Here is a 13821-nt window from a genome sequence, read left to right as displayed (position 1 = left end):
ATGGCCTTGTTTCATGTGGCTTCTGCTTAGACAAACAAACATATACTCAGTACTGTAGGCATTTTTTTCAAGAAGTAAAAAACCCTTGGATTGTTACATAGGGTAGATTTTTCCCACTCAATAAACACAAAAGAAGGCAATGATGAATGAATATGATCAAAATATATTATACACATACATGATTTTTAAAAATAATTAATAATAAAAAGAAATGTAGAGCTGGAGGGTTGGCTCAGTGGTTATGAACACACTGCTGCTTTTGCAGAAGACTCTAGGTCAGTCCTAGCATTCACATGGCGGCTCACAACTGTCTGTTAACTCCAGTTCTAGGGGTTCCCATGCCTTCTTCTGGCTTTCATGGGCACCAAGCATACATATGTTATGTAGACATATATGTAAGCAAACATTAATACACACAAAATGAAAAGAATGAATCCTTAGAGATAAAGAATTCTCTCTTTTCTGGAAATCTAAGGCAGAAGTGAAAGACTAATATTTTTTTTTAAAAAAATGTGTGGAACATTTAGCAATTATGGAAATGCAAATCAATATCACAGTGAAAATATTGTCACATTACCACTAGGCTGGCTAGCAAAAAAATTACTTAACAATCACAGTTGACAAGGATATGAAGGAATTATAATTCATACCTTGATGGTAGGAATCTGAAATGATATAGCCCCTTGGGAAAAGAGTTTGGCAGCTCTTTAAAAATTAAATATGTTGCCGTTTGCTATAGTAACTCTAGTTATACGTATTACTACCTAAGAAACTTGAAATGCTTGTGTAAAAGCTTACAGGTGACTATCCATTGCAGCATCATAAATCACCAATATGGACGAACCTGGAAAACACTGTGCTGAGTGGAAAAAGTGGAAAGCAATAGCAGAGATTGTGTGATTCTGCTTATGGAAATGTGCTCCGTAGAAAAACCCACAGATGCAGAAAATGGATTAGTAGTTGTCAGGGCCTGGAGGAGGAATAAATGAAAACTGGTCTCTAATAGCCATGTGTTTTGGGGTGGGGTAGAGTGGGCTGACGCTAATAAAAGCATTTTGGAATCAGACAGTATAGACTATGTAACTTTGTGAATATTGCAAAAGCATTGCAATAACAAATGGAAAGGGTGGATTTTAGGATAAGCAAATTATATGCCATTCTTTGAAACCTCGAAACTACTATGAGCTACTTATCCAGGGTTAATACACACGAGAGCAGCATCCTGGGCTGGACTTTCAACTGCAGTGAACACAGAGCTCTGAAGTTTCATGTGAGTAGGGCAACCATCCTGAAGTAAACAGTTCTTTCCCAGGGAGTAAACCCCAGGAGGCAACGACAGCATTAATCCCAGCAGAGAACACTAGAGACTACTGGGTAACATAATAGATGGTGTCTTTGACTCTGATTTTGCCCAAAATATAAAAACATTCTCCAAAAGGATGATTTTTTTCTTTTGATTAACTTTAAAAGATTAAGGCCAAAAAATTCAAATTACAGCTAACTCCATAAGGAAATTCTGCCAGTCAAATAGATCCAAGACACAGTTTCCAGATGAACTTAGTTCAGAGCTTATGGAGCCTGGAGACATGGGGGGTCACAGCCCCTACTCTTATCCTCAAATGCCAGATGTATCAAAGCTGCATTTGCCAAGGATTAGAGGTCAGAGTAAGTTCTGATGTGTACTGTTCATTAAGTGCACGCGCATATGTTTCTGATACTGTAAGTAGAAGTCGACACACTGTCAAAAGACCCCAAGAGCTTGATTTATACCTTCATCTAACCAGCAAAACATTGTGCTTCCAGCCCAGGGAGAATTCTGGAAGAACCGACAGATGACAGTAAGTTTCCAGGTTCAACACAAAACACCAAATCTTTTCTCTTGGACAGTTAGCGTCTGCCATTTTTGCTCTAAGAAATGGATAGCAGAATCCGAGTTTGAAAAAAAGAAACCCAGGTACATCTTTTTAATCAACTGCCTCTACAAAAATATCGCTGTGCCATTCCTGAAAATACATAATTCGGCACAGAAATGAGTTGATGAACTAGGTCTAAAAATGGACCTGCTGAAGTCAGTAAACACCTTTCTTAGGAGAAGGGTGAGTTGATCCTAGATGCTAAATTACAGCGCTGGTTTCTGTGCTTACGGAATGGATCCTTGCAAAGATTAGAAATGACTATTTCTTCTTCTATACTTTAAATAAGAATTTCATGAACTCTGCTCTAAGTCTGTTCCACTCTCAAATATGAAAATGAAGCCTATCTTATGCCCTGTGTTGTTCTCCCAAATGTGTTTCCTACTACGCTATCTTTCCTCCTACCCAATGATGATGCTCCCTTTTGCATCCTCTACACAATGATTACATCAGTGTTCATAAGCACAAACTCCACAAAATGAAAATAGAAGGTGGAAGAAGAGCAGAACTAATTAGGGGTGGGTTTCTAAGGTTCAACTTTTTAATGCAGGGTACGTATGAAAGCTACAGGCCAGCCACTGAAGGCGGCCAGCACTCCATTCTAAAGAGGAAGATGGAAAGCCATCCTCCTTCCCTTCCTGCCTGGCGTGGAGACCAACTGTGGTCAGAAAGACATTGTGATCGCCGACTGTGACACAAAGATGAGGTTATTTAGAGCTTGTTTGAGGCACCAGTAGCAGGCGTATGAATTTGTACAACGCAGGTGGTCTCCAGAGACCTAGGAAACAGCAGCTTTCCGAGAAGCCCATCCTCACAGCAGGAACGTGACCTCACCTGCCTGTTATCTTCCTTCTTTCCCTCTTCTGCTTCTCTGTATTTCTATGAGTCACTAAAGTACATTTACAAGTATACCTAAAGCCAGTCTTAGATGACCTGATGCTATTTACTCATTTACACATGAATACAGTCAATAATTATAGCCTTTCAGCTATATTCCAACCTTAGATTCTCCCTGCCTCTCAGTGAAATAAAGTGATCAAAAATGAAAAAAAAAAGCATACATCTATTATCTGAAATACTAACATTTCACTTTCAGAGTTGAAAAAAATGACTGGGAAGTGGAGGGGCATGCCTTTAATTCCAACACTCAGGAGGCAGGGTCACACGGATCTCTGTGAGATCAAGGCTAACAAAGGGAGTTCCAGGACAGCCATGGCTGTCCATAGAGAAACTCTGTCTCAAAAAACAAAAATGAAAACAAAAACAAAATGGATAAAACATGGAAGATGGAATAAGTGACCTTTCTTTTCAGAGTCCCTCTATAGATCTAGATCCCTCTATAGATCTAGATCCCTCTATAGATCTAGATCCCTCCATAGATCTAGATCCCTCTATAGATCTAGATCCCTCTATAGATCTAGATCCCTCTATAGATGCCTATGAAGCTCACACCAGGATGACTTCAAACTTGAAGCAATCCTCTTGTCTCTGCTTCCTGAATGTTGGAACTGAAGATATTCAATATCATATCTGGTACAAAGATATTATTTAAAGATCTCATATGCACTTAAAAAAAAGAAATAGAAGCAACCCAAATGTCTGAAGGGATAATTGAACGCGGTATAACACTGGGAATGTTAGCTATAAACAAAAATGAAGATTTGGTACAAACTGTAACACAGATGCTTGATAATATTATCTAGACAAAAAGATCACAAGCTGTATGCTTCCTTATTAAAATATCCAGAACGGTAGTGAAATGCATAGAGACGGAAAATCCATGAGTGATTGGCTGGTTCTGGAGGACAACTGAGAGCGACTACACTTGTGGGCGCATAGTTTGCTTTGCGGTCGTAAAAGTGTGCCAGACCGAGGCAACAGAGACAGCCATGCAACACTGAGAGTGTGCCAACTGCAACGGAAATACTCACACTTGATGTGCATATTTTAGCTCAGTAAAAATCTAATATGCAAGAAATATGAAAGAAGATAGAGAGACATTTCAAACAAGATCCCTTCCGCTTGCAGTTCAACAGTTCCGCTTAAGGTGGCTTTTGGAACTGTTGCTCTGGTTATAAGTCTTTGCAGGTCTGACTTACCCTTGGAACTCCCAGTAGAGCTAGTCTCATTATGTAATTGAATTTTCATATTAAGAAATACCCCTAGGTCTCAGTGAGAGACCCAAGTTAAGGAATTTCAAGGGGGCTTCCATTTATCTAATCAAAATCATATCCCATTTCATAAGAACACAATAATTTAATGGATTTTAATGGATCACGACAGCTATAATTTTTTCTGATGCTGGAAAAGATTAAAAATTCTCTTATTATTATAAATAGCACCAGTTACTTAGATTTCCAAAATGTGGGTCTTTACATGGAAGAAAAGGGCTCAAGATGTTAGCCGTGATATGATCTTCAAGCTGGGGTAACGAAATCATGCAGCTAGTTTCTGAGTTAAATGGCTCATTATTGTAAACAATTTTCATTTGTTCTGTGGCTCCCGGGAAATGCCATCAACTCCGGCTTTTAGGACTAGAATTACAAGGCTCCTTTATTTTTTATTTATTTCTCTCATTCCTATACTTACATTATAATCTCGTATATATCATTACCATAACAAATCAAAATGCCAGCTAAGTCCTACAGCAGATACATGTGCCTACATTCCATAGGTGTTCTGTGACGGCGCAGATGAAGGCTTTCTTTGCTGAAGGAACTGAAGCAGGACGCCTAACAAAACAGTGTGCTTTCGCCTTTCAGAGCGTCCGCTTCAGCCTGGGAACGTAAAAGCCAGAGTGGTCTTTTCTTTGATGCATATTTCCTGTATTACTTAGGATAAATAGAAACACCAGCGGCTTTGACTTCTATTTCTCAACTCTTCCTTAAAAAAAAAAAAAAAAAAAAAAAAAGTGTGTGCTGCTTAAAAAGAAATTCTCAGTAACCTCAAGGAGGGGCATGAAGAGTTTTCCATCCAGGTTCCACAGAGGAGACCATCTGAACGCTTTATAAATAGTGAACGTATTCCATTTCAGAAGTGCTTAAAATACAGTTACTTCATTTACTTTTGAGGCTTCAGCATAACGGATCTACAGCCCGCACTCTACAGAGCAGGTGCCTAGAATTAAATAAGTTCCTCACGCCAGGTTCATTTCCAGGGCTTTAGAGGATTCTTAGTTCCCGGTTCTCCATCCATCATAAGGAAGATATTACTGCTTAAGTTTACGAAGCCCTCTGAGAAACTCATCAGTACTACAAACTACTGACCTTACCCTAAACCCATCTGCCTGCAGGCCAGCTGACTCAACGCCTCCTGCCAGCCATCGGCACACACGTGGTGTTCGGTTGCAGATCTGTGAACGGCCAGGAATGAGGAGGAGCTCCCATTTTTAGAGAGGGTCACTGAGGGGGAAAAATGCGAGAAAGCCTAATTAAAAACACTCCTTCTCCTGAGAAGCAGAAGTTCGTATGCCTTTGCTGTGATTGCATGCACTCGTTCATGTTTATTTTAGTTGAGAACAATTTGGGGTTGACCCATTTTGTGCAAACCACTGCTGCCTCAATGTGACAGGAGATGAAAAAAAGGAATTCGTTCTGTTCTCTGCTTTCAAAGCACTGCAGACTCTAATGAAGAGACAGGCAGTTCTCGACCTTCCTTTATGAATTAGAAGGTGGCCAGAGGCAGAGTCCCAGGTGCCTTGAACTTACCCAGGGATTAGCAGAACTAATTGCAAGGAGCTATTTGAAACTCCGTGCATTTTTTTCCTTCGGCATTGGAAAATGGCAGCACGTGAGGGTGGTGCTAATCTAGGGTTCACGTGGCACATGCACAGACCCTTGCCTCTGCACTGGGTCAGCTGCAGTTCATCTGAGGAACACCGTGTACCTGAACACAGCACACATGAATTTCACGACTTGGCCAGAGGATGCAAAAGACAAACGTTAGAAGCCAAGTGAATGAGAGGAGTGACGAGTGCGGAATGAGGGGATTAATCAGAAAATCAAGATCACAGCTGCCACAATAGCTGAGATGCCTTCAAGTCCTGCCCATGGCTGGAAATTGCATCTGGATGAGGGGCAAGACACGGAGCTGAAGAAGAGACCACTTTCAGATTCTCTTCCGGGGGACGTAAATGATCCAAGAATGACTGATTAATCACCACTATAGCATTTGAGGGATGAAATAAAATCTAAGATAAAAACGACATGCTTCCAAACATTTGAATGCAGAATGTTATACATATAATATAGACATTTCAAACAGCGAAGTAACTTGAGGGGGAATGTTTTTGTTACTTAGAAATAGCACCCATGAATCACCACTGTCAACTTTTAAACAGGCAAACAAAATAGATGAACTTGGCTGGTAAAACCCGTGAAGTAATTTAGGATTCATTTAGCTTAAATGGCTGACAGGCATGTGAATAGAGGGCAGATGGCAGCGACCGGGAGCTTACCACAGTCCCATTCATCTGAACTGTCTGAGCAGTCGACCCCTCCGTCACACCACAGGTCACGTGGCACACACTCATGGTTGGCACATTCCAGCTCATCATCCTGGCAAAATGCTGGCAGGGGGACCAAGAAGGAAGAAGAGGGAAACGTTTGTGGGAAGAAAGCAAACTCTGTTCACGTAGATAGATAGCTTTTTAGGGGTCCCACTAGTAAATTACTCTCTGAGTCATGTATAAATCTCTTTCGGGTTTTTTTAAAAATTATAGTAAATCTCCTTGATTGCCTACTTAGCATCCATTTCCCCTCTTCCTTCCGTGAAAAGGAAACTGATTTTGTTCAGGTTCATACCAGCCATCCCAAGTCCCAGAGGAAGGTCTTGATTAGTTTAACATCATCATGGCATTTTTCCGACTATTCTTATCTGAGAGTAATTATCGGTCCAGGATTAAACGTGATTCCATGAGAGACCCTGTGTCTATGGTTTTATGATTTATGCATTACAAAATAGCATCCACCCAAACTCTGCCTGCCAGGCTATGTTCCCTACTTAGCCTTGGACCTAGGCCAGACTGGAGCAGACAGCTTCTAATCCCTGACTGGGACTATGCTGTGAGTGTCTGTGGTGAATGTCTTTCCTAATCCACACAAAAGCCCCTGGCTACAGGCTATGACTCTGCCCAGTGTGGAACTACAGGGAATCCCTCAGTGATATTCCAGAGCAAGGAGCACAACCCCCACTTCCTCCTATGGAATGTGACCAAGGCAGCTCATCCACCCAAATGCCTTGGCTTTTGACCATCCAGCCTGAGGTCAAAATAAAGGATTCACAGACAAGGTGATGCATTTCCACTATAGCCTCATGAATTCACTTTGCATGACTTTTACAATAATAATATAACACATGTATGATTCACATAACAATAAATGTCTTCATTTTACATTTCTTAAAGTTACTTGTAACTTTAAGAAGTTTTTAACTAGTTCTAAAGATAATGGCTACATATCATTCAGACATAAAAGATTTCAAAAGCACAAAACAATCCTACCACCGTAAGATAAGTGTAAACTTTTTATGATCCTCTGATTTTTTTATATATACATATTTACTTCGAAAATGCAGGACAAAATGCACATATTACTGAATATTTTCTATTATTCGGCTGCTGTGTTTGGGGTAAGTGTTCTCTGAAGCCCACTCTTGAAGTTTTGGTCTCCAGCCTGTGGTGTTATTGGGAAGCTGAAGAGCGACTTAAGCAGTCTGAGGGTGTGAGGGACATCTTGCCGTCAGTGAAGGTGTGTCCTTGAGGGAGCCAGAGGGACCACCGCATTGTCTCGCTCTCTTCTAATACACAGTCTTGAGGTTAATATGCGTCTTTGCTGCTTCCTCTCCTCCATGATATGCTTTCCCGCCACAGGCTCAAATGGAATGAGTCTACAAAATGGCCTGAAACATCCCAAATTCTGAGCCAAAATAAACTTAACCACTTAAATTGATTCCCTCGGGTATCCATTTAACTAACAGGAAACCAACTACCTCATCAACTAAAGATATGTAATGGATCTAAGTCAAACTCTGCTTCTCTGCTTTACATTGCATGTCTTCCATTTTTGGATGCTGGGTGGTATTTTAATATTTCCATATTGTTAGGATAATATGTATATGTATTTTATAGACATTTGTCTTCTTGGAATATGAAGGAATACCTTCATAGACAAAATCTTGTCAGAAGAACTAAACACACTGAAAATTTTGATATGTATTTCCAAATTTTTAGTTTATATTAAAGTGAGGCAAGGAGTATTTAAGATGAAAAACTCTGTTAACAAATTCTTCAAGGTACTTACAGCAGTTTTTTTCATCCATGCTATCAGGGCAGTCTGGAACTCCATCACAGATCAACGTGTGCTTCAGACATTGCTTATTGGATGGACATTCCCAAAGATCTCTCTCTTTGCAACCTGGAAAAAGAAGAAAACACCATTCGTGATATATGCCCAGTTGAAAATGGCAGTGACATTTAATCAAATAAGGTAAAAAGGGAAACTTCAGCATGAAGGCATGATAACTTCTTGAAGGGTTTGGACATCGGTGGTTACTATGCACAAGATTTTGAGAGCTGGAACATCCAGTAGTTCCCATTCTGCATGACGAACAGAACAGCTCTTCTAACAGAAGATCCAAATCAACATATGGGAAATGGGAAAAGGGAAAAAGCAGCTATGCATTAGCATCCCTCCTGAGTTGTTCCTTTTGCTTTCTGAGTCAACTTGCCAGCATGCAAGGCATCTATAAAGCAAGTTATGCTTCTAAGCAAATATGCCAAAACCTAGAGACGTAAATGTGCACAATTTTAAAATGTAATTTCAGTCTACAAACTGAGGGGCCATCTGTATCTTTTGTAAAAAGAGGTTCCTCATATGCTAAGTGCCTACAAAATTTGTTTAAGAGCCAGATGCAAACCATTGTATTTTGGTGGCCAGATACCTACCTCATCAGCTAGTATGGAGAACAGAGATAATTTGGAAAAGATCAATACTGTGAGTTTACGACTTGAACTCCAATATCCACCCCCCAAGGAACAAGTACTTCAACTACACTTGGGGCATGTCATTTGGTTTAAGTGCAGTGTGTTTGAATATCAGCTAAGATATGCCAAGATTCTACTGTACTAGATGCCCCCAGAAGACCCATGATCCTCACCATGCTGTGAGGGTATGAAAGAAATTATTTCATAGTTTTAAACTGTTATGTGTTTCTGGGTTTTGAGATGGTTTTACTATGTAGTCAAGGGCTCTCTTGACTTTGCTGATGCTGGTCATTTCCTCCTAGAACAGTGGTTAGCACATGGTAGACCCTAGAAGCATGGTTAATTCAAATTCAACTTCACTTCATCTAAAGAACAAAAGACTCTAGTTCCCAGGAAAATATAATTTATCTAAAATGCAAAGCAATGAGCAAATAAATATACTCTTTAAAAATGTTATTTCTCATCAGACCTATGACAAAGAATCAGAGAAATATCATGGATGATTAATTTAGAATTCTTGGAATCCATTACAAGAAAAAAATCTCACTGTTAAAAATAGTCATTCCAAACAAGAATCAAAATACTCCAGCAGAGTAGATTCAGAGTGTTTCATCATCCAAAGATATGAGAGGTAAATGGTGAGAGTCCTTCACTGGCCACTCTTCTGGAATGTTCTTAGGTCCAGACATGGATTCAGAGAACTCATGATCAAGATATTTGGAGTTTTCAGCTAGCAGAGGAAGCCAAGCCTAACTGCAATGCTCTGAAGACGTGTCCTCTAGAGACTCAAAATGTGCCCTGAAATCTGTCACAGGCCCCATTCCTCTCCCACAGCCTACACTTCTCATTTCACCAGAGAGCAGAGCAAACATAGAAGGTCTGACTGTGTTGTTGCTGGAGAAAGCAGCATGTTAGTGGGGGATGAGAGAATGGAGCCTGATGCAAGAAAACCTTTGGAATTAGTGAAGAATTTGTACCCTTGGGAGGAACTAACATAAAAACAAGCACAGGAGCAGCACACTCAGTATAAGGCCTTCTGTAGTGTCCGCTCACGAACAGTAACAAGAGGAGATGGCTTTCGTCATCTACTGTTTGTCTGCATTCTCCAACCCTAAATGAGTATTCTGTGAGCATTAATGTTTCCTTTTGTACATCTTCTTTTGCTAGAAAAGTTTGTGTGATCAGACACCTCATAGGAGGGACAGATGGTGAGACTAGACAAAATGAAATGAAAGGAGATCGTGGCATTGGTCATGGGGAAGATAGCATTCTTTGTGAAGAAGCCACTTTGTCTGCGGAGTGACACTTTTGATGTAAGTCTGTGTTCAATGTACGCTCTAAAAGAAAAGTGAAGACACCTAAGAACAGATACGGAAGAGCTGGACACGTCATGCAGCTTTAGGTTATGAGACCGAATGGCAGTGGTTGTCAGAGCAGCAGCCATGCAGCGCAGAAGGACTAGCAAGGCACCCCAAAGGAGGATGGTGACAGGCAAGTTGCCGAGTCCTCATGTGCCCAGGACTTTCCTAGGTCAGGCACCAGATGCTCCTTGTTCCAAGAACCCCATTGGTCCCAGGAAAACTGGGATGACTTCCTAACTTAAACTGGCTTAGCACTCTGTTCACTGAGCAGTCTGCTCACTTTTGCAGACACTCTGTGAAACAGGCTTCCCTGGTAGAGACAGGCCCCACCTGAACTGGACTCCTGGTTTCTCCCCCACCAAAAATAATTTTAAAAAATGTTGTTATAAGTAAGACAGTGAATCACTGTGGTGTGTGTGTGTGTGTTCGCCCTTTTATCACTGAGACAATATACTAAGATTGGCTCTATTGATATCAGGCCTGCACCAAGTAAGCATTCAGCTGGTAGAGGGAAAGCCTGCTCTCCTCGTGGTATACAAGAAGCAGAAAAAGACACAGAAACCCAGGACAAGATAACAAAATAACATATTACAGTCCCCAAGAATATACACCCAATGACTCACTTCCTCAATGAGACCCATCGCTCAAAGTTTCTATCACCTGCCATTAATGTCACTGAATTACGGATCTATCTATGGGTTAATCTGAAGATTGGTTTAGGATCCTCAGAACCCAAAGACCTTTCAGTGAACAGGTTCTACTAGCCAGGGGTTCAAGACCACTTCATATCCAAATCATAACACACAGATACTTCCATAATACTTCATATCCAAAGCATAACCCTAAAGTAGATATTATTTTTATATAAAAGTCTTATTATGCAAATATGAGGGGCACTCATCTTCTTACCTGCAAAAAATAAAACCTATTTCACTCTTCAGGCCAGAGCTATGAAGAGAGGGAAGGAGAAACTGTGATTCTGGGCCTTTGAATTGATGAAGGGTGAAACAGTTCATATCCAGGGACTCTGGGTCAGAAACTGCCCCGGGAAAGGACTGTGGATGCCCCTCAGAGTGAATCACATGAGGTGCGACAGCCGGGGCTCAGGTCTAGCAGGCATGACTATCCTGCAAGAGTATGCATGATCCCGACTCCTCCCCAGTGCCCCTTCTAGCAGTCCACACAGATAGCCTATATCCCCGCATGGCTCTGAGCACTGACCATTGCAAGCAACAGCACCGGTCCTATAGCTACGACCTACATCTTTAGTTGTGGTAGGTTTCCCAATTCTTTTCTTTCCTACGGGTGCACACTTCATGCCCTCTTTATCACATAGTGGCTTAATGTCCTATGAAGAGGCAGAAGGAGTTAATAGTAAGGATTTAATCATAGGCTGAGGATCCCTCTCAATGGCTGAAATTCTGGAAACATGATCAACAGGATCATCCACCCAAATAGGACAAGATACTTTTATCAGATAGATAGATAGATAGATAGATAGATAGATAGATAGATAGATAGATAGATAGATGACAGACAGACAGACAGGTAGACAGACAGACAGATAGATGATAGATAGATAGATAGATAGACAGATAGATGATAGATAGATAGATGATAGATAGATAGATGATAGATAGATAGATAGATGATAGATAGATAGATAGATAGATAGATAGATAGATAGATGATAGATAGATAGATAGATAGATATTAGATAGATAGATAGATAGATAGATAGATAGATGATAGATAGGTAGATAGATAGATAGATAGATAGATAGATAGATAGATAGATAGATAGATAGATAGATGATAGATAGATAGATGATAGATAGACAGATAGATGATAGATAGATGATAGATAGATAGATAGATAGATAGATAGATAGATGACAGACAGACAGACAGACAGACAGATAGATGATAGATAGATAGATGATAGATAGATAGATAGATAGATAGATAGATAGATAGATAGATAGATAGATAGATAGACATATATATGATAAAAGCTGGGAACTTTGTCCAGCTCTGTTTTGGGCATCCTATGTCAGTCCACTCCACACTGCCAAATTAGCTGACTGAAATAAGCCCAAGCCAAACAAAACTCCTTCTACAAGCAAGACGAAGAGGGTGAATTTAGAAGGGAATTGCCTCTTAGATTCCTTACTACCATGGCAACTGGCTTCCTGGCCCGTCTTCCGAGGATTAGAATGGGAACATTATAAGTCTTTAAGTTATAAAAGGTAAAGAAGGGCACATCACAACGTGCAAGTGAATTCTAGAGAAGGGAAATGAAAATTGCCAGGAACTCTAAATGCTGAGTCTGGACGCCACGCCTACATCTCCAGAGAGCATCTGCAATTCTAAGCTGCTCATCCATTACACAACATAAGACAGTGACACATTGAACCGAGCAGCAAAATACCAAAGGGAAAGATCATTGCTCTTCTTTAGCAGGGAGGAATTAGGCCTATTCAGAGATCAAAGACCAAATTCATTCTAAAAGCACACTTAGGGTATGCCCCATGTACAGACACGACTCACTCTTCCGATGACTGCAGAGTGGTCTCATCCATAAGCAACGCCCTTCTGTGTGATAAATTACCCCAGTTCTCTTACAGAGTACAAAAGTATACAGAACCCTTTCATAAAACTTCCAAAGTGTCATATGAATGATCCTCTGAGGACCCCAGAGAATCGGACTCTGAGGAGTAGCTCTGGTTACATCTAAAGTTCTTGTTGTATCTGAGCTTAATAAAAGACCAAAGATAATCGGTAAACATGTTTTTCTTAAAACATTTATTTGAAGATAAATGAAAAGTCACTTGACAATTTGTATTGCTCCCAAACTATCTCTGCATAGGGGTTTGTCATTATTTACTAATCAGGACAGTGATCAGTTAGTGGTTATGATGCTATATTTGGGTAATTAAATATTTTATTTTTACATTAGATATAAAGAACTCGCTTATGCCATATTCTCATCTAACAGCCTCCTGAGAAGACTCCCTGACTGCATCAGACCTCAGGTACTACTGCATTTATATAAGAGTTCACCCAGACTGGTCCCAACCCTAAGGAAAGCAAACCTCAGCCTTACAGTCAGTGTCAAAGCCTGACAGCAAAAATCAAATACAGAATCCCATTGCTGTTTTCTTGTTTTTGAAGTATAATTTTTGAATTAATTCTTTGGAAATTTCAACTCATGCACCTCAAACCCACTCATTTCCCAGTCCCTCTGTATCCACCCTTCACCCTTGTTGTATCCCCCTCCCAAAGGAAAACTTAAAAAGAAATAATTAAAATTAAAAATTAAAAAAATAAGAATATTTTTAAAAAAACAAAAAAGCAAGTAAACAAGAAAAAAAAAACACTTTGCTCTTCTGTCTTTCCCTCCTCTCCAAGGCCTCTTCATTCTTCTTAATGCACTGGGTGTCGCTGTGTATTATGCAGTAGACTCGTCTGCCCAAACAGCTTAACTCTCAACTCTTTACTGTGTAATGAGTTGCTGGCCTGGTTCAAGGGCCTCTGGCTTCTGGTACACCATCAATACTGGACC

At 40.3% G+C, this 13821-nt stretch overlaps 1 protein-coding gene across 2 annotated transcripts in view; it reads right to left on the bottom strand.

Moving 5' to 3' along the window:
- Corin (corin, serine peptidase) overlaps window positions 1-13821 on the bottom strand; it is a 200831-nt gene that overhangs the window by 25268 nt on the left and 161742 nt on the right. For both annotated transcript variants that reach the window (XM_038345201.1, XM_038345193.1), the window contains exons 14-16: window positions 8213-8326; window positions 6370-6480; window positions 5185-5314 (exon numbers count right to left, since the gene is read on the bottom strand). In XM_038345201.1, the coding sequence (XP_038201129.1) occupies window positions 5185-5314; window positions 6370-6480; window positions 8213-8326 (355 nt within the window). The remainder of the gene's footprint in view (window positions 1-5184; window positions 5315-6369; window positions 6481-8212; window positions 8327-13821) is intronic.

This window comes from Arvicola amphibius, chromosome 1 (assembly GCF_903992535.2).
Source record: "Arvicola amphibius chromosome 1, mArvAmp1.2, whole genome shotgun sequence".
Lineage (NCBI taxonomy): Eukaryota > Metazoa > Chordata > Mammalia > Rodentia > Cricetidae > Arvicola > Arvicola amphibius.
Note: the sequence above shows the minus strand (reverse complement) of the source record. Positions and strands in the feature narration are given on the sequence as shown.